Consider the following 23,463-nt stretch of genomic DNA (forward strand, 5'->3'; position numbering starts at 1 on the left):
ATCCGTTTTGGATATTCTCAGATATATTTTTCTGATATAAAAACAAATTGTTAGTTTTATCAAGATAACATGGTTTTAGCCATCTAAGATTCAATTTATAAGTTTATTTTTATATAATCTTTTAAACAAATTTTTGAAATATATTTTTTCGAAGATATAAGCGTCAAATCGAAAACAAATTTTGACAGTCGTACACGTGAAAGTATTTTTTGAAAACCTTGTACATCTGAATGGGAGACGGAGTTGCGAAGGTAGTCAATAGGCTACGAGAAGCACAAGAGAATGGAAAATTGGGTAGGTAATGTTTCATGAGAAATGATACGATATGAAAGACAATGTTTTCTTTGCTGTGTCACAGTGTGGTGTCCACTTTAACATTACAAATGAAAATTCCAATCGCCAATTTTGAGTTCATAGACTTAACTTATATAAGGCAGGGCAGGTTTTACCTGTGAAAGGGAGGGCACGATGTTAGAAAATATGTTGAATACAAGAGGGGCAAAGTATACCATAAAAAAGGATAGGATCCTTCCATATGAGCCCCTTTACGATCTTACAGGTAACTAAGGACATTCAAACCCATAGTCCAATAAAGAGGGTAGTAATGCCCTTAACTGTCAGTCTTCAAATGGTCATTTTCACAACCGTTATCGTCAAATTGGTTAAAATTTTACCATAATTTGTCAATCGGTCAGGGATCTCCATGGCCTGTTTAACGATGGCGCCCCGCCATCGTTCAAATGTCTTGCGCCATCGTCAAATGACTCGCCCCATCGTTAAATTATCTTGCGCCATCGTTAAATTGTCTTCCGCCATAATACTATCTGAGGATAGACGATCCATTTGTCGAATTAATCAACTAAGTTCAGCAAATGATTATGATAATTTAGATTAAATAAATAAATTAATAATCCAGTTACAAAGAAAATAGTTTAACAAGTCGAACACGTGCTTTATTTTGACTTACGCAATCAGCATCCCCCTTTTTTAAGAAGTACAAATAAGACGCAAAACAGTAAATATTATTTCATCACAAATAACTCGAGTACTGCTGTAACAATAATTTAGAATGACTTTAAAAGTTTAAAAGTAAAAACTTATAAATATTTCCTGTAAAGAAATATCGTATCGTAATTCCGAATTCATTTCGTATATTACAATCAAATTGATACATCCGCGTTTCCGGTTTCTATTCAGACTCGAAAGATGCATGTTGCACAGCATCAATTTGTCAGATAAAGTCATTAAAAACCTTTTCATTTGCTTTACAAATCTCTTTAACCTTTTACATAACCCGTACGAATCGTTTTGTTGTTGCTGCAAATCAGCCATACCGGTAATGAGTTCTGAATTTGACAGTGTCCACGAAAAATAAGCTCCACATCATATGATTTTTAACCCCCATAACAATTACCAAAAATACAAGAAATCTACATGGGGACCTTCATGACAGCTTTGGCCATTCTCGACTAAGGGGGGGACCATGAAGACTTGGCATTTGAATGGTTAAAAACGGCAATAAATGAACATATTGATACTTTAATTCTAGAATGAAAATTCAAATAAATATAATTTAAATAAGCAATGAATTAGCATGTTCACCATTCCTTGTACGGAGGGATAAAATACTTCCGATCGCGCTACACTGTACAGCGTAGACACGGTTTGTAATGGTGAAAGTTCCTCCATGGTTCAATTTTCATCCATGGAGATCCCTGTCGGTCATTTTCAACTACCGTAGGTAAGCGTCAAATTGGTTAAAATATTACCGTAATTCGTCAAACCAACCTTATCATGATTTGTCAGAGGTCTCAAATATTTATAGTTGCCGTCATTGTTGAGAAATATTTAACGTGATTTGTCAAAATCAGTCAATATTTTTATCGGCTAAAAGAAAGTGTACATTTTATTGTAATGCACCAAAAATTACAGTTAACGTCATTTTGCAAGAATTTTTACTGTTAATGTCATGAAGGTATACTCGTTATCACCCTCAATAAACTGACAACACCATGGCCAAAAAAGAAAAGACAAACAAGAGTACACAATCATGATAATAGACAACATAGAGGACCAAAGACCAGGCAAGACGAACCCCACCAAAAAATGGTGATGATATATAAGGTACTTCTGAAGGGTGAGCAGATCCTGCTCCTCCTTTTGCACCAATGGTATGTTGCTCATGTTATTACAAAACTGGAATATAGTCTACTTCAGTGGGTCACATTCGTGAAAAAGGAACAGGATTGTAGTTACAACATTCATGACATTTGGAAGATATCAGATATTATCAGTGAAACAGATATTTCATAAGGTTCAAACAACTTGTGATGGAGTTTGTAAATTTTACGAAGGATTGATTTCAACTTTATCATTTGGAACTCTTGGTTTAATAGTTGCCTTGTGGCAAGCAACCCTCTAACACAAAAATAATGATACAGGTAGAAAATAGAAGCCTGCAAATGTTGTTTCAATTGAGGGATCTATTCCGTATTAAAAGTGCTGCTGGAATGTTGCTACATAGAAATGTAAAGTTCACAATTGGAAAGCCTAAATCATCTCTTTTGTCATTAAGTTTTGTTTTCAACCAACACCCACCATGCTCATTTTTAATTTTTTGATGTAAAATACGAAAAATATCCCATTAACATGATTAACATGATTAACACCATCATGACCTTGATAACAGCAAATGTATACTTTATAAAAATTTATTGTAAAAATTTAGTAATAGTGGGACTGGCTTTAGTCATGTTAGTCAGACTGACCTTTATAAAACTTTCATGAATTGTAAAGCAATATATATGTCATATTTTTCATGTTTTTATTATGAATTAACATGGTTATTGATGATGAACATCATGAACATGATGAATAACAATGTTCGTCAGTTTTAAATCTTTTTATTTGTTTTAGATTTATCAGAATGTGCACTTACACAGATACCTGATGCAGTTTATATGATGATGAAAGACATCACAGTTCAAAGCTGTGATTTATCACAAAACTTGCTACAAAGTCTCCCCAAAAAGATCTGTTCTAAATTTTCAAAAATAACAGGTAATTATCATAAAAATAAAGAAAGTTTCAATGTACTGTTAAATTCTTATACTTAAAATATGTTATGGCAAGAATACAGCATCATTATAAGTCATGATAGTTCTTCCCCTAAAAATACAATAGAAATTCAAAAATGTATAACTACATGTACAATGTACATGTATTCCTTATTATGGGTTTTATAGGAAAAGAAGCATATAAGACATGTAAGACTGCTTTAGATGCACTCCAATGTGTGTCTTTTTCAGAACAGGCTAACTAAATATGTGAGTGTTATTCTTTTTTTGCCTATTTTTATGATGTAAGTTTTTTTTATCAAAGTTGTCTGGTGCAGGTGGTTGGTGCAATGATCATTCTGACAGGTTAAATTTATCTGATAAACAATATTGAGACAGCCACTAGCATTGCAGACAATTATTACATTGAAATCATAGTATCTAATTCATGTTTAATATTGTTATATTCATATACATGATATACTGGTAGTTAAAGCTTGAAATATTTGTGATTGGGTATAAGAAAACAACTCCTGTAATTTTTCTTACAAATGTACAAATATGCACAAATGATATTTTTTTAAGGTATTTTCCAGACTTCCTGTATTGCTTTGCATACATATTAATGAATTTTCCTGATTTACAGCAGTCTGTGGGAAAATGTTCTTGATTTACAAGTCTGAAAATCACATTATCAGTCTTCAGAAAATTTGAAGTTTATTTTTTTTAGACTAATTACACTGTGCTTAAACGGCTGTGGGTAACTTAAGTTACCCACAGCCCAAGATGGCGGACTCTAAACTCGTTGATATTTAATTCATACAAAATGCACCTTTTGCGACGTTTTTCATGCAGAATGTAAATATTTATAGGATTATTGAATAAAGAAATGACTAACAATTACCATAAATTTGTTAATATAGAGTTCACCAAAGCGCAAGGTCAACTTTAAAAAATGCATTAGATGTCCGTAACTTTTTGATCGAAACTAAGCAGACTGTCCGTAACTTTATTTTTAAATGTGGGTAACTTTTAATTTAAAATTTTAAGAATTATAATTTCAACAATTAGAAGACAATTAACATCATATTTGTAACCATCGCGGCCGTTTATACTACTCATTCACCACCAAATGTGATTTTATTAACGCATTATACTTACACCACAGACGTTTTATGTGGGGTTTGTGGTACTCCATCCTGGTTATGGTTTGAACTTTTATTTACTGATGTGCGTCTTATCGACGTTTTTCCTTGTCAGACCAAGGCTTTTAAATACTCTTTAATGTTTTGAGTTTAATTATATACTGAGTGCCAATGAAAACGCAACACTTGGTTTTTCAAAGATAAAATTTATATAAGAAATGATAATCTCTCAAAATAAATTGTTCTTGAAAATTAACAATTTTAACAATAGATCGATATCAAACAAAACATGTTTTATTGTCATCTTTCGGGCGCAATAGGTAAACGAAACATCCAATGTCGAATCATCAACTAACAGTCTTAAAAAAAATGTTCCAACCCTGTGGTGCAGCGCAATCTCGACAGCGCCGTGGAATTGATCATCCCGGACGTTTAATGTGATCCCGAGGAATGTTATTCCACGTGTCCCGCAAAGCAAACTCAAGCTGACTTTATGATATTGGAGGTGGTTTTCATCGTCTAAAACATGTCAAATCTGATGCAAAATTTTGTCGATTGGACCAAAATCTGGCGAAAAGCATGACTTTTAGCCAAGGCGGGTGCCAAATGTCTATGTAACCACCATTGACGTTTTTGGTACTACAGAATTCGATATTTACGCCAGACGGCCGTTTAGATGTCACTAAGGAAAGACTGTGGTGCTCTTTAACAATTTATGCGCCTTTACTGAAATTGCTCCAAAGGTTCTACCGTGAGCACCATTGAACTCTCGTGACATTTGGACAGCCATCATAGTCGATATCGAATATGTGAAAGACCAAATGTATCGGTCTTGCTGAGCATTTCTTGCTTTTTGTACCCCGGGATGTGGCTTATCATTAAATGGTCCAGATGTGAAAGGCTTCATTAGATCATGCCCAAAACTGCATGTCGCTGGTTGTCGGAAAGTCCTGGTATTTACTCAGATGTTTATTGCAGTTTCCTTACAATAAGGGCGGGAAAATGGGGTCGCCCCGATATTCCGACACCCCGTTAGGCCGACACCCCATTGGTCCGACACCACACTAGTCCGACACCCCATTAGTCCGACACCCCACTAGTCCGACACCCCGTTAGTCCGACACTTTTGACATAGATTATGACATTATATATAACTATGCAAATGCTTGAAATACTGAAAGACATAATTGCAAACTGCTTTCGGCGTACATTAAAAGATATATAAAATTTACACGCTAAAAAATCTGTTCCTAGTGTCTATTTCTTGTTGGGATGTACAAGTACCCGGCCACGTCTACTTGTATTTTTGTCAATTTGATGAGTTAAGCCATTTTTAACTGATTTGTATAGTTCGTTCTTATGTTGTACTGTTATACATTTGTACCACTGTCCCAGGTTAGGGGGAGGGTTGGGATTTTGCTAACATGTTTAATCCCGCCACAGTATATATGTATGTGCCTGTCAGGAGCCTAGAATGCAGTGGTTGTCGTTTGTTTATGTGTTACCTTTTTGTTTTTCGTTCAATTTTTTAAGGATAAGGCCGTTAGTTTTCTCGTTTGAATTGTTTTACATTGTCATTTCGGGGCCTTCTTTAAAATTAAAAGCTGACTATGCGGTATGAACTTTGCTCATTGTTGAAGACCGTACGATGACCTATAGTTGTAAATTTCTGTGTCATGTTGGTCTCTTGTGGAGATTTGTTTCATTTGCAATCATACCACATCTTCTTTTATATATATATCGGCACGATTAAAACAACGTCATTACACAATTTTAGGGGAAACAACTTCCATTTCAGGGATCGCAATTGATAAATAAATTCCTTAAAGGTGTTTCATATATCCACTTGTTGAAGCCTTCCTGAAAATTAGCAAAATCATAAAAACTTTAATTGAGGAACGTCGATTTTGTTACAGTACTATCTTCTGATTTTTTAACTTTTACTTCAAATTATTATTTATGTTATCAACTACTCCTTAATTCTATTCAATGATAATCAAGCTGTGCATTAGACTCCGTGTAATATGACTATCATATGCTAATAAATAGGTACAGTTTTAGCTCACCTGACTTGAAAGGTCAAGTAAGCTTTTCTCATCACTTGGCGTGCCCGTCGTCCGTTTTCGTCGTCGTCTGTTCACTTTAACAAATATCTTCTCTGAATCTAATGGCAAAATTTTAAGCAAACTTGGCCACAATCATCACTAGGGTATCTAGTTTAAAACATGTGTCCGATCGATGACCACGCCTGCCAACCAACATGGCCGACATGGCTAACCATAGAACAGAGGGATAAAATGCAGTTTTTGGCTTATATCTATGAAACTAAAGCATTTAAAGCAAATCTGACATGTGTCAAAAAGGTTTATTGGATTTAGATTTATCTGCCTTGACACTTTCAGACGAATCCGACAACCCTCTAGTTGAATTATATAATGTACAGTCATGAGATGACAGTATATATTGCCTATGTACAATGTATGTTATAAACTACTAGGTATAAACACAGCTGGTGATAGTTTTCAAAAGGAAAATGCCTGTATAAGTACGTCCGTAATATTATGTTAATAAGGAGAATGCATACAATTCTTGTAATGCATTCGCGTGCTTTAGGGCCAATAAGACGACCCATGTATCTAGGTACCTGCGAACGCTATTATGGGTTATATTATCATGACTATGCAATGCATGCTTTTTACTGATATATATTTCTCAAGAAGTTTGAACATTTTGACAAAGAAATGCTGTATGATCTTTGATTGGGTGGTTGTCTCTTTGACATATTCCCCATTTCCATTCTCAATTTTATTAAAACAAATATATGCTCTTGAAATTTCATTGGTTATATTAATATACCGTATAGCGGGTTATTTTCGCGGGTGTAACAATTCACGATTTTCATAGAAAATGAATATACATGCGAAATATTTTGGAAGTTATTATTTTGGCGAATTCATAACTTTTGTCATACCTTTGCATAATCACTTGCGGAATTTGATTTGGAGATTTTATTCTATTCGCGAAAATTTACACCCCGCAAAAACAACCCGGTATACGGTATATGACGCGATAAAGAACTCCATTTTGCATTCGATGACATCAGCGTATGTAGATATTGCTGCATGCGCAGCAATACTTGTTTAATGAACAACTGCGCCATGAGCGCATGATACGTCCGTCGTCTTGTGTGTGAACTTTTATGCAATAATCATAAATTATAGTTTCATACATATGGGGTGACATGTGAGAACCCCCCTTTTTTATAAAAAAAAAATCAATAACTCTAAAATAAAGTTTGAATCATTACCAAAAAGTATACAGATCTTAACATTAATATAACTAAGAATTGTATAAAGTTGTAAGCAAAAATCATAAATTGTTTTTGAGATACAGCGCGACATGTGACCCCCCTCTTTTTTTTTTACAAAAAAACATAAAAATAAAATTTTCAATCAAAACCAAAAAGTATATGGATCTTTAGATTAATAAAACTAAGAAGTATGTTAAGTTTTAAGCAATAATCATCAATGGCTTTTGAGATACGGCACGATATGTGAACAAGAGTGCACACGCTGAAATGTACGATACTGTTGTCAAGTCATTAAAGATTGCATATTTTGGCGTTAATATTGAGTCACTGATAAGGTCTTTGCATCGGAACTAAACACATTTATTCTAAAAACAGTTGTTGGCATGACACGGGTTATGTTCTCATATATGTTATGATGGTATGATACTAAACCCCTAACGGGAAGGATTGTGCCTGATGTTCATATGATGAAATCATAATCTTTCAGTCAGTTTAATTGAAGTCTGAAGCTGGCATGTCAGTTAACTGCTAGTAGTCTGTTGTTATTTATGTATTATTGTCATTTTGTTTATTTTCTTTGATTACATCTTCTGACATCAGACTCGGACTTCTCTTGAACTGAATTTTAATGTGCGTATTTTTATGCGTTTACTTTTCTACATTGGTTAGAGGTATAGGGGAGGGTTGAGATCTCACAAACATGTTTAACCCCGCCGCATTTTTGCGCCTGTCCCAAGTCAGGAGCCTCTGGCCTTTGTTAGTCTTGTATTATTTTAATTTTAGTTTCTTGTGTACAATTTGGAAATTAGTATGGCGTTCATTATCACTGGACTAGTATATATTTGTTTATGGGGCCAGCTGAAGGACGCCCCCGGGGGCGGGAATTTCGTGCTTCATTGAAGACCTATTGGTGACCCTCTGCTGTTGTTTTTTATTTGGTCGGGTTGTTGTGTCTTGACACATTCCCCATTTCCATTCTCAATTTTATTCTATACTAATCATTGATATTATGTTGATAGTCCTAAGTATAAAGCTAAGCTTTAATACAACTGTCACATAAACGTAACATTAACCAAGATAACTAAACAAAAACCAATGAACCTTGAAAATGAGGTCAAGGTCAGATGAACCATGCCAGGCAGACATGTACAGCTAACAATGCTTCTATACAACATCTATAGTTGACCTATTACTTATAGTTTAAGAAAAATAGACCAAAACACAAAAACTTAACACTGTGCAATGAACTGTGAAAATGAGGTCACGGTCAAATAAAACCTGCGCGACTGACATAAAGATCATAAAATATTTCCATACATCAAATATAGATGACCTATGGCATATAGTATTAGATAAAAAGACCAAAACTCAAAAACTTAACTTTGACCACTGAACCATGAAAATGAGCTCAAGGTCACATGACATCTTCCCGCTAGATAGGTACACCTTACAATCATTCCATACAACAAATATAGTAGACCTATTGCATATAGTATGAGAAAAACAGACCAAACACAAAAATTTAACTATAACCACTGAACCATGAAAATGAGGTCAAGGTCAGATGACACCTGCCAGTTGGACATGTACACCTTACAGTCCTTCCATACACCGAATATACTAGCCCTATTGCTTGTAGTATCTGAGATATGGACTTGACCACCAAAACTTAACTTTGACCACTGAACCATGAAAATGAGGTCAAGGTCACATGACATCTTCCCTCTAGATAGGTTCACCTTACAATCATTCCATACAACAAATATAGTAGACCTATTGCATATAGTATGAGAAAAACAGACCAAAACACAAAAATTTAACTATAACCACTGAACCATGAAAATGAGGTCAAGGTCAGATGACACCTGCCAGTTGGACATGTACACCTTACAGTCCTTCCATACACCGAATATACTAGCCCTATTGCTTGTAGTATCTGAGATATGGACTTGACCACCAAAACTTAACCTTGTTCACTGATCCATGAAATGAGGTCGAGGTCAAGTGAAAACTGTCTGACAGACATGAGGACCTTTCAAGGTATGCACATATCAAATATAGTTATCCTATTACTTATAATAAGAGAGAATTCAACATTAGAAAAAATCTGAATTTTTTTTTCAAGTGGTCACTGAACCATGAAAATGAGGTCAAGGACATTGGACATGTGACTGACGGAAACTTCGTAACATGAGGTATCTATATACAAAGTATGAAGCATCCAGGTCTTCCACCTTCTAAAATATAAATCTTTTAAGAAGTTAGCTAACACCGCCGCCGGATCGCTATCCCTATGTCGAGCTTTCTGCAACAAAAGTTGCAGGCTCGACAAAAAATAACACCCCTGTTTTAGTTACAAAGTCCCGTAACTCAAAAAGTTTTAATCTTATTGTCATCCAAAAGTATACAGAACTTTTGATTATCATAAAAAACAACTATGTTAAGTTTCAGGAAATTTTGATGAGTCGTTCTCAAGTTACGATGCGACATGTTTACGCCGGACAGACAGATGGACAAACGGACAGACGGACAGACAAACGGACAGACGGACATATGTATACCATAATACGTCCAGTCAAAATTTTGACGGGCGTAAAAAAACAAACACAGAACTGCCATAACATTACATTCAATATTTGAACCTGCATTTATTTTGTTGATATTTTGATACCTTGCCTAGCTAGATGCTTTTTGTAACAATATACATGTACATGGTTTTTTTTTCCTTGATTCCACACAATCGAATACCGTAACAAGTAGAATATAACGATCTTCTCATGAGACTTTCTTTGTAGTGTTGTTAATATCCTTCCAGATCACTTAGTTACATTTCAGTTTGTGAGTGCGAGTTTTTGTTTTGAACAACTTTTAACTAATAGTGCAATTGAGCATGGAAATGGGAAATGTGTCAAAGAGACAACAATCAGACCAAAGAACAGACAACAATCAGACCAAAGAACAGACAACAGCCGAAGGCCACTTATGGGTCTTCAATGAAGCGAGAAACTCCCGCACCCGGAGTCGTGTTTCAATACTCTAGTTCAGGGAAGCAATCCGCATGTGCAAGATCGATCGTGATTTTGCGTTATCGACTAATTAGATACGAGATTTGATAAACTGGGGGCATTATCAGTTTATTGATTTATCAGATCGGCATCGTTATTACTGTAGTCATATGCATAATTTATTTTCACATGCTATTGCAAACGAAAATATATACAACATAAAAGGCAGCAGAGAACAGAAGTTACAGAGTATACAATAATATTATGACATTATATGTGATCTAATTTTCAAAGCGGCTGCATTTGAATAAATGCATAGTTTTACTGTCAGAGATTTAGAATAAATTATCTAACTTGTGCCGATTTGGCCAAGAATAGTAGAATAAATATAAAATGCTATGCGCACAGATCTATACGTTGGACATGATAAAACAAAATGATATTCGTCTTCCAAAACATTCATATTGCAACATATACAAATTCTATTTTCTCTTTGAGTATTCAGATAACGATCAACTTCAACATTTAATCTAAGTGTGCCGCTACGCAATTTTGTTAATATAGATACATTACAATGAAAATCTAAGTATCTTTCAAAACCAAATACTACTTTATATCGTTTATAAATACAAAGTTTGTTACATTCTTCTAAAGCTGAAGATTCCACAGAATATTTTGACCGTTATGTTAATTAATCTTAATTACAAAAGGAACGGTTAGATATATGTCACCTGACTTTGAATGTTACCTTCACGCAAAGATGGACAGATTCATGCTGTGATGTTCACTTAGCAGATCGTCTGTATATTCAAGAAGGTACAGGTGCTATTTCATTACCATATCTGAGGAACTGATCTTAGGTCATAAAAATAAAAAAATCAATCAACACCTAAGCCATATGGTATCATAAAGTTTTACCTTAAACTATAAATCTCACCAGGCGACAGTTAGAGACAATTTATATACCCTTAATAATCGTAATCAAGTTCTGACAGTTAGGTACCATTGAAATATATGTTCAAAATGCTAGTCCTGGTTGCATGCGTGTATTTAATTACATACATGTTTTGTGCTTAATTCAAATGCATCGGATATTGACGATTTTTTAAAGGAGGGGGAGATGGATCGTTCTGCATTTTTTTTCATATATTGTGAAGCATACATAATATTGTATACAGAACATCTAGTTAATTCCAATATATATGTCAGAATAAAGACATTTATATATCTTATAAGTGGGTGCGGCTTTTTTGCTAAGATTTTAATTCCATATGACGATCTGAAGCTGTTTGATTTTATGGGAACTTTATATTTTTATTATGGTTTGAACAAGGAACGTATATACTGTACCAAGGTTTAACGGTCAGATTATTTATACAATATTGAAAACATAACATTTATGAAGCCATGATGTTTATTTTTTTATAACACTATTAGATAAAAGTTGTTCAAAACAAAAACTCGCACTCACAAACTGAAATGTAACTAAGTGATCTGGAAGGATATTAACAACACTACAAAGAAAGTCTCATAAGAAGATCGTTATATTCTACTTGTTACGGTATTCGATTGTGTGGAACCAAGAAAAAAAAAAACCCATGTACATGTATATTGTTACAAAAAGCATCTAGCTAGGCAAGGTATCAAAATATCAACAAAATAAATGCAGGTTCAAATATTGAATGTAATGTTATGGCAGTTCTGTGTTTGTTTTTTTACGCCCGTCAAAATTTTGACTGGACATATTATGGTATACAAATGTCCGTCTGTCCGTTTGTCCATCTGTCTGTCCGGCGTAAACATGTCGCATCGTAACTTGAGAACGACTCATCAAAATTTCCTGAAACTTAACATAGTTGTTTTTTATGATAATCAAAAGTTCTGTATACTTTTGGATGACAATAAGATTAAAACTTTTTGAGTTACGGGACTTTGTAACTAAAACAGGGGTGTTATTTTTTGTCGAGCCTGCAACTTTTGTTGCAGAAAGCTCGACATAGGGATAGTGATCCGGCGGCGGTGTTAGCTAACTTCTTAAAAGATTTATATTTTAGAAGGTGGAAGACCTGGATGCTTCATACTTTGTATATAGATGCCTCATGTTACGAAGTTTCCGTCAGTCACATGTCCAATGTCCTTGACCTCATTTTCATGGTTCAGTGACCACTTGAAAAAAAAGTTCAGATTTTTTCTAATGTTGAATTCTCTCTTATTATAAGTAATAGGATAACTGTATTTGATATGTGCATACCTTGAAAGGTCCTCATGTCTGTCAGACAGTTTTCACTTGACCTCGACCTCATTTCATGGATCAGTGAACAAGGTTAAGTTTTGGTGGTCAAGTCCATATCTCAGATACTACAAGCAATAGGGCTAGTATATTCGGTGTATGGAAGGACTGTCAGGTGTACATGTCCAACTGGCAGGTGTCATCTGACCTTGACCTCATTTTCATGGTTCAGTGGTTATAGTTAAATTTTTGTGTTTTGGTCTGTTTTTCTCATACTATATGCAATAGGTCTACTATATTTGTTGTATGGAATGATTGTAAGGTGAACCTATCTAGAGGGAAGATGTCATGTGACCTTGACATCATTTTCATGGTTCAGTGGTCAAAGTTAAGTTTTTGAGTTTTGGTCTTTTAATCTAATACTATATGCCATAGGTCATCTATATTTGATGTATGGAAATATTTTATGATCTTTATGTCAGTCGCGCAGGTTTTATTTGACCGTGACCTCATTTTCACAGTTCATTGCACAGTGTTAAGTTTTTTGTGTTTTGGTCTATTTTTCTTAAACTATAAGTAATAGGTCAACTATAGATGTTGTATAGAAGCATTGTAATCTGTACATGTCTGCCTGGCATGGTTCATCTGACCTTAACCTCATTTTCAAGGTTCATTGGTCTTTGTTTAGTTATCTTGGTTAAATGTTACGTTTATGTGACAGTTGTATTAAAGCTTAGCTTTATACTTAGGACTATCAACATAATATCAATGATTAGTATAGAATAAAATTGAGAATGGAAATGGGGAATGTGTCAAAGAGACAACAACCCGACCAAATAAAAAAACAACAGCAGAGGGTCACCAATAGGTCTTCAATGTAGCGAGAAATTCCCGCACCCGGAGGCGTCCTTCAGCTGGCCCCATAAACAAATATATACTAGTCCAGTGATAATGAACGCCATACTTATTTCCAAATTGTACACAAGAAACTAAAATTAAAATAATACAAGACTAACAAAGGCCAGAGGCTCCTGACTTGGGACAGGCGCAAAAATGCGGCGGGGTTAAACATGTTTGTGAGATCTCAACCCTCCCCCTATACCTCTAACCAATGTAGAAAAGTAAACGCATAACAATACGCACATTAAAATTCAGTTCAAGAGAAGTCCGAGTCTGATGTCAGAAGATGTAACCAAAGAAAATAAACAAAATGACAATAATACATAAATAACAACAGACTACTAGCAGTTAACTGACATGCCAGCTCCAGACTTCAATTAAACTGACTGAAAGATTATGATTTCATCATATGAACATCAGGCACAATCCTTCCTGTTAGGGGTTTAGTATCATACCATCATAACATATATGAGAAGAACATAACCCGTGTCATGCCAACAACTGTTTTTAGAATAAATGTGTTTAGTTCCGATGCAAAGACCTTATCAGTGACTCAATATTAACGCCAAAATATGCAATCTTTAATGACTTGACAACAGTATCGTACATTTCAGCGTGTGCACTCTTGTTCACATATCGTGCCGTATCTCAAAAGCCATTGATGATTATTGCTTAAAACTTAACATACTTCTTAGTTTTATTAATCTAAAGATCCATATACTTTTTGGTTTTGATTGAAAATTTTATTTTTATGTTTTTTTGTAAAAAAAAAAAAAGAGGGGGGTCACATGTCGCGCTGTATCTCAAAAACAATTTATGATTTTTGCTTACAACTTTATACAATTCTTAGTTATATTAATGTTAAGATCTGTATATTTTTTGGTAATGATTCAAACTTTATTTTAGAGTTATTGATTTTTTTTTTATAAAAAAGGGGGGTTCTCACATGTCACCCCATATGTATGAAACTATAATTTATGATTATTGCATAAAAGTTCACACACAAGACGACGGACGTATCATGCGCTCATGGCGCAGCTGTTCATTAAACAAGTATTGCTGCGCATGCAGCAATATCTACATACGCTGATGTCATCGAATGCAAAATGGAGTTCTTTATCGCGTCATATACCGTATACCGGGTTGTTTTTGCGGGGTGTAAATTTTCGCGAATAGAATAAAATCTCCAAATCAAATTCCGCAAGTGATTATGCAAAGGTATGACAAAAGTTATGAATTCGCCAAAATAATAACTTCCAAAATATTTCGCATGTATATTCATTTTCTATGAAAATCGTGAATTGTTACACCCGCGAAAATAACCCGCTATACGGTATATTAATATAACCAATGAAATTTCAAGAGCATATATTTGTTTTAATAAAATTGAGAATGGAAATGGTGAATATGTCAAAGAGACAACCACCCAATCAAAGATCATACAGCATTTCTTTGTCAAAATGTTCAAACTTCTTGAGAAATATATATCAGTAAAAAGCATGCATTGCATAGTCATGATAATATAACCCATAATAGCGTTCGCAGGTACCTAGATACATGGGTCGTCTTATTGGCCATAATGCACGCGAATGCATTACAAGAATTGTATGCATTCTCCTTATTAACATAATATTACGGACGTACTTATACAGGCATTTTCCTTTTGAAAACTATCACCAGTTGTGTTTATACCTAGTAGTTTATAACATACATTGTACATAGGCAATATATACTGTCATCTCATGACTGTACATTATATAATTCAACTAGAGGGTTGTCGGATTCGTCTGAAAGTGTCAAGGCATATAAATCTAAATCCAATAAACCTTTTTGACACATGTCAGATTTGCTCTAAATGCTTTAGTTTCATAGATATAAGCCAAAAACTGCATTTTATCCCTCTGTTCTATGGTTAGCCATGTCGGCCATGTTGGTTGGCAGGCGTGGTCATCGATCGGACACATGTTTAAACTAGATACCCTAGTGATGATTGTGGCCAAGTTTGGTTAAAATTTTGCCATTAGATTCAGAGAAGATTTTTGTTAAAGTGAACAGACGACGACGAAAACGGACGACGGGCACGCCAAGTGATGAGAAAAGCTTACTTGACCTTTCAAGTCAGGTGAGCTAAAACTGTACCTATTTATTAGCATATGATAGTCATATTACACGGAGTCTAATGCACAGCTTGATTATCATTGAATTGAATTAAGGAGTAGTTGATAACATAAATAATAATTTGAAGTAAAAGTTAAAAAATCAGAAGATAGTACTGTAACAAAATCGACGTTCCTCAATTAAAGTTTTTATGATTTTGCTAATTTTCAGGAAGGCTTCAACAAGTGGATATATGAAACACCTTTTAGGAATTTATTTATCAATTGCGATCCCTGAAATGGAAGTTGTTTCCCCTAAAATTGTGTAATGACGTTGTTTTAATCGTGCCGATATATAGCGAATCCCGCTGAGGGACGGACAGAAATTTGTCAGTATAAAATCTAACTCTAACACTGTTTGGTGTAATTTTCAGACTTATATATATATATATATATATATAAAAGAAGATGTGGTATGATTGCAAATGAAACAAATCTCCACAAGAGACCAACATGACACAGAAATTTACAACTATAGGTCATCGTACGGTCTTCAACAATGAGCAAAGTTCATACCGCATAGTCAGCTTTTAATTTTAAAAAAGGCCCCGAAATGACAATGTAAAACAATTCAAACGAGAAAACTAACGGCCTTATCCTTAAAAAAATGAACGAAAAACAAAAAGGTAACACATAAACAAACGACAACGACTGCATTCTAGGCTCCTGACAGGCACATACATACATACTGTGGCGGGATTAAACATGTTAGCAAAATCCCAACCCTCCCCCTAACCTGGGACAGTGGTACAAATGTATAACAGTACAACATAAGAACGAACTATACAAATCAGTTAAAAATGGCTTAACTTATCAAATTGACAAAAATACAAGTAGACGTGGCCGGGTACTTGTACATCCCAACAAGAAATAGACACTAGGAACAGATTTTTTAGCGTGTAAATTTTATATATCTTTTAATGTACGCCGAAAGCAGTTTGCAATTATGTCTTTAAGTATTTCAAGCATTTGCATAGTTATATATAAATCATAATCTATGTCAAAAGTGTCGGACTAACGGGGTGTCGGACTAGTGGGGTGTCGGACTAATGGGGTGTCGGACTAGTGTGGTGTCGGACCAATGGGGTGTCGGACTAACGGGATGTCGGAATATCGGGGCGACCCCGGGAAAATTCATGACATTAGCCAAGTTTTAAATGACAAAATCGTGAAAATGGTGTGTATGTTGAAAAGCGGTGAACCCGGTTTATGTTCGTTCAAAATAACCCTTACTTCGCATTTGTTCCAAAAATCACTCAACTGTAAAGTTGTCAAAAATTGTCTTAAAAGTCATTTTCAACCAACTTTACAAAGTTTTAATATAAATAAAATCAAAATTATAAGATTTTTTGGAAAAACAAAAGTGTTGCGTTTTCATTGGCACTCAGTATATGTTTGCGGTTTACCTTCACCTCTGTTTCTTTCTATGTGTATTTTGATGAATACTCTTTGACGGGGCTCGGTGTTTATACATCCCACCAGTTAGTTATATTGTTATGATTTTTTGAATATGTTTCCTAGTATGTCTTTTTTTTTCTCTCTTTGTATGTTATCAGGGGTTGTTAGACTATTAAATTATCCTGTTGTCCTTCGTAGTTATTTATATTTTTATATACTATGTCGAATTGTTACACTATGTTGACTGCTCTTTAAAAAAGAACAATGATGTTTCAACAGTTTATCTGCTATGATCGGAAACAACCCTCCGAACTAGGCGATTCGGGTACCCCGACGTTATACAAAATGAGACCCGAGTTTTGCGGATTTATCGTGATTTTTTTCATATTTTTCCCAATTTTGTCTTCCATCGATACAATGAATTATATCATACTAGACGTCTACTTCGTTTTGTGAATATGTATTCGATGCCATCTCTATCATCAGTTTAAACATTACATCCGCGTATGTCGATTCTTTGAAAGTTACGGACATCTCTATTGGTATGATGAAAAAAGTTACGGACAAGTTGTTTTGAAGTTACGGACAGCCTTAGTGTTTTTTTAAATTGTGCTGTGATCGTTTATTTTGTAGAATTTAATCACCTTTCCAGTTTAGGGGTTTCTCTAAACGATTAATACAACTTTTAAATTCAGTTGTTTAATTGATGCATTCGTGGTACTGTTATTCTATAGAAGAAAAGTATCTAACCGACGCAAGGCGGCTCCATCTTGGGCTGTGGGTAACTTAAGTTACCCACAGCCGTTTAAGCACAGTGAATTATATATATAATATGGCTTGGAGGCTTCATTTCAGGAAAATTTAACATTTTTAATGGCCTGGGTTAGGCTTGTGGTAAGTCTTGAAGATTCAAGGAACATTATTTATTTCACATACATGTATGAGCATGGTAACCATTGTAACAATTATTGTTCCACTGCTAGTGTAAAATATGATAAAAATACACTATTGCCACAAATCTAGCATTTTTATCATTATGTGCACATTACATTCATAAATGCATGAATTGAGAATTTACAGTGTACATAACAATGTTGTAATCTTTGTAAAAAGACAACTTAGTTATAATTTTTCATCACTGAATTTTTCATAACAGATTTTTGCTTTCTTGTAGAAGTAGATGTTATGAGACTAGAAGCTATGGACTCACTAGAAACTTTAAACATAAAAGGCAACCCTCTTCCAGACGATGTCAAATCACAATTGTCGGACAGCAGATTGAACATAATCAAAAGCTAATCCTTCCATAGCATACAATGATATATGCAGTAGACTATCTTATGTGGAAGACCCTGAGTTAAAATCGATTTTTGTGGTTATATTATGTTGCCATTATTATTACTCCTGAAAGGGATCACCACAGACAAATTTATGAAGATGGGGCTTATTAAATGATTATTTTAATCATTATATTTTTTTATGCCTTTGCAACAACTTTAAAGTACATATTAATTTGTGTACAAAAATGTATATGGTTATTATGATATCTTTAATTGATGTCAAAATATGAAAACTTTTATTAGTTTATCAGTCTTAAATTTATTCTACTAAATGATTTTCCAAATTATTTCTCTTTTACAGAATTGAACATAAGTGGAAACAAACTACATACACTACCAGACGAACTTAGAAACCTCCAAGAACTACAAAACTTAGATGCTTCTTCTAATAACTTAGATAGAATACCACAAGTTGTTTTTCAGTGTGTTCAACTTAAACAATTAAATGTGCATAGCAACTGTATCTCAGGTTTGTAGAAAAATGTTTTATTTCAGTTATTTTTATACACCTACCTAACCAGGCCACGGTTTTTTAATTTGTTGGTTTACAGATTTTCTTCATGAAAATGTCGGGTCGGAAAAAAAAGAAAAAAAAAAAATCTTTCAAGACAGAAAAATATGCAAAATATATATATATTTTACCTTTCTAATAATATGTTTGTTATGCTATTTTGTCATCATTTCTTAAATTTTAGTTCGAGGAAATATTATTGCTCAGCTGTCATAAACATCGCATGACATTGTCTAATAATTTCCCGTAAAAAGGGGGGTGCACGAACAAAGATGATATTAAATCGTCATTTCACAAACAAGAAAAACAGATTAAGTCTATTTCTATGAGATGATGCATCTTACGGACTGATGACAAATAAGGGAAACAAACTTATTGTGTATTTGGTTTTAAACACAGGTTTCATAAAGAAAAAAAGGAGAATTTTATTTTTATTCTGGAAATTGGCATTATTGGGTCGGCGGATCTGCAAACAAACAAATTAAAAAATCCTGGCCTAACCATGCTAATTTAAAATATAAATTACCTAAAAGCCTGCATCCAGAATTTGTAAAAACCAAGAAATCTAATGTCTTTTAACCATGTTTTTTCCTTCTAATTCCTTTAGAACATGTATCAAATGTATGTAAATGAATAAATCGAATCCGGCACTGAATTTTGTGTATTGTTTTTATTAGTAAACAGTTAATTTATAGGGCTATTACAGAATAATTACAGATGTGAAGTGAAATGTGGAGGATAGATTTTTATATGCCAGTAGTAATATATTACAATAATCATATCAACTTAAGGTGGCTCGGGCCTTTTCGAAGTTTCTATCAGAAGTGCCGTATTTTTGGTTATTTTATTCTTTAAAGAAAATGAATCAAATTGGTCGAAAAAAAATAGGGGGTCACGGACCATTTAAGCTCAAAATTTTGCTTTTAAACAGGTATGTAAAAGGGACCATTTTTCAATGAAATGATAGGGAAAATACAGGTGTTGACATATTTTTTTCGGAATATCAAAAAAACGTTCTATGACAATTTCTCCAAAACTGTAATATGAAAAGCTGGAATATAGCTTCAAAGAATGAGCCAATAAAAAACACAGGTCACCGATAAGGAAAAAAAAATATTTTGCTTTAAACCCAAATTTTGGCGGGAAAATGGTGAAAATGGGTGAAATGTCATTTTGACCCTTTAAAAAATACGGATAATAACGAAAATATCCTATTAGTCACATAACTACAATGATTTAACATTTCTAATCAATCAAAATATTAAAAAAAATAATATCGAATTTACGACAAATACTTTTGTAATTCATGCGTAAAGTTATGCGCAGTCGAATAGTCCCGAGCCACCTTAAGTTATGATAAAAATACACTATTGCCACAAATCTAGCATTTTTATCATTATGTGCACATTACATTCATAAATGCATGAATTGAGAATTTACAGTGTACATAACAATGTTGTAATCTTTGTAAAAAGACAACTTAGTTATAATTTTTCATCACTGAATTTTTCATAACAGATTTTTGCTTTCTTGTAGAAGTAGATGTTATGAGACTAGAAGCTATGGACTCACTAGAAACTTTAAACATAAAAGGCAACCCTCTTCCAGACGATGTCAAATCACAATTGTCGGACAGCAGATTGAACATAATCAAAAGCTAATCCTTCCATAGCATACAATGATATATGCAGTAGACTATCTTATGTGGAAGACCCTGAGTTAAAATTGATTTTTGTGGTTATATTATGTTGCCATTATTATTACTCCTGAAAGGGATCACCACAGACAAATTTATGAAGATGGAGCTTATTAAATGATTATTTTAATCATTATATTTTTTTATGCCTTTGCAACAACTTTAAAGTACATATTAATTTGTGTACAAAAATGTATATGGTTATTATGATATCTTTAATTGATGTCAAAATATGAAAACTTTTATTAGTTTATCAGTCTTAAATTTATTCTACTAAATGATTTTCCAAATTATTTCTCTTAATCTCTAAAGTTATGGTAGTGCTGAGAAAATCAAAATTGGTGCTAGAAATACAAGGATGGTACTAAAATTTCATGGGTGGAGGAGCACCATCCTTCAATAGCCTGTGGTGATCCCTGTAACTACTAGTATATAAAATGTAAACAAGAAAATACAACTAATATTGATGTATGTCATGTATGTAGTATTATTCATTGGAGAAAATGTTTACTACTATAATATCTACACTCAAGACTTACACAAAGAAAGATAGGATTAATGTTATTATTATGCAAGAGACATTCTAACTTTCCACATATTTTGTACTGTACTAGGTCATAGGTATCTGACCTATCTTGCATACATATAAAGCATTGGTATTGTTATTAATCTTTTTATTTGTCCATAACTGTAACTTTAAAGTCGGATACTTATGTTAAGTAAATGTTATGTAAAAGTAATGTCCAGATGTCCTTATTTTGCTGTAACGGCATTTATGCTTGAATCAACTTTTGATTTGTATGAACTATATTGAAACAATTGAACAAAAAACCTTTTATTAATTATTTTGTAAGTTTATTTATTATTGTGATATTTAAAGAAAGTATTTATAGGAATATTGTTTTTGTGTTTATTTGTTTTATGATAACTGATGCATCTAGATTAATCAGAAGTTTTGAAAAATATTGTTTTTATAAAATATCTATGTAATGTACTTACAAGTCTCTGTGTAGAAGACTATACTTTGACCTATAATGGTTTACTTTTACTAATTGTGACTTGGATGTAGAGTTGTCTCATTGGCACTCATATCACTTCTTCTTATATCTATTTACAGTACTTCATATCAATAACAGACATGCATTTATACCTATATACAGTTATAATATTAAAACCAGATGTGAACTCAAAAGTTTTGAAATAAGGAAGGAGTTTGCTGCTTTTTAACAAATTCTAATGGGAAACTTAAATTTTTGAAATATTTTTTTTTCAATTTTTAGAATGTTCACTCAAAACTTTAATTTTGTATTTTTGATAAATTAATCCCTAGCATAGAGAAAAACAAAAAAATAATTGGCTTATATCTCAGAAACTACATCATATCACCAAGTCTTAACAGCTGTAAATCAAGTTGTCATATACTGTGTATTTATTTATTTTATCATGATTTGAGAAAAACTTTGTTTTTGTGGGTTTTTGATTTAGTGGTTGTGACAAAGACCTCATACAACCTTTTGAAAATTTGTACTTCGTTGAATTTCTTTATTTGTAATTTATATGTACTCTCTTAATCCATGAAAAATTGGTAATCTACAAATAATAATAAATCCATAGTACCAAAAAGGAATAATTTCAGTATTACATACGACATACAAGTGAAAAATTTGTAACCCACTATACTATATATATATATATATCTGTTTTTCTAAGTATTGCAAGATTTTTATATAGAAATTACTTACATTTATTATGTTTTTTTAAGGTATTTATTAAAGGTTGTAATTGCTTTTCTTTTAGATACCTATTTCATATACATTATTTTCTCCACATTATATTGAATCTGTTAAAGAAAAATTTATTATGTCTGATCAACATGTTGACAAAACAAACCTCTGGTCAACCTGTTCCTTTTATAAAAAAATAATTATCAACTCGTGAGTCCTGATAAGTGATAATCCTTAATTCTAGCAAAACTATAGGCCAAATCCTTACGTCCTCAAAAATAATCACAGTCAAAGATAAAACAAAACTATGCATTTCACTCAAAGAGGTATACATTTGTATGTTGTACACAAATAAGAATTGAGAATATTATTTTTACCAGCACTATGTAATTTAGTATCGAAAAATGTATTTCAAATTTAAAACAAAAATTGACATTTTGGTTTCAAATTGAAATGTCAAATTGTCTCAATATATATATTTTTTAGCAAGATTTTGTTTTTGAAAGTGACATAAAGAGTCGTCATTTATTATTTAAGTTTTGATATGAAATCTATATTATCTTTTGTTTCATAGCAGTTTTATAAATGTTATATTTTGTGGTAGTTGTACACCGTGAATCTCATTTTAACGGATTCATTTATAATTTAAGGAAATGATATGTATTTTGTTATTCTTAGGAATGTTGAACAAGCCTTCGATTTAAACATTATTTTAAACCAATTCAGACGTGTTGTTAAAGATTTTAGCATATTTTTTTGTATTAAATAAATTCAAAAGTATTTTATTATTTGGTTGTTGTCTTGCCTTGGCAATGTCTAAAATGGGGCTTGCTTTTCCCTGAATCGGCGGCATCAACAATTTGTTAAAGATTGTGATAAGGCCAGTTTAAGAGGAACAACTTATGGTAAGTTGCCATGGAGATTATTGTAAAGGTACTGAGTCTCCTGACCTCTTAGGTTGGTCTATTGACTGAAACTTTTCATTAGTTTAG

At 33.2% G+C, this 23,463-nt stretch overlaps 1 protein-coding gene across 1 annotated transcript; it reads left to right on the forward strand.

Annotated features, from left to right (window-relative positions):
- The first annotated feature begins 2 nt into the window (after positions 1-2).
- On the forward strand, positions 3-23,256 carry LOC139489748 (leucine-rich repeat-containing protein 20-like). The gene is made up of 4 exons (XM_071276516.1): positions 3-294; positions 2,917-3,060; positions 18,842-19,009; positions 20,588-23,256. Exons 1-4 carry the CDS (start codon positions 231-233, stop codon positions 20,710-20,712), a joined length of 501 nt encoding a protein of 166 aa, XP_071132617.1. The 5' UTR covers positions 3-230; the 3' UTR covers positions 20,713-23,256.
- Positions 23,257-23,463: the final 207 nt, after the last annotated feature.

This window comes from Mytilus edulis, chromosome 9 (assembly GCF_963676685.1).
Source record: "Mytilus edulis chromosome 9, xbMytEdul2.2, whole genome shotgun sequence".
Classification (NCBI taxonomy): domain Eukaryota; kingdom Metazoa; phylum Mollusca; class Bivalvia; order Mytilida; family Mytilidae; genus Mytilus; species Mytilus edulis.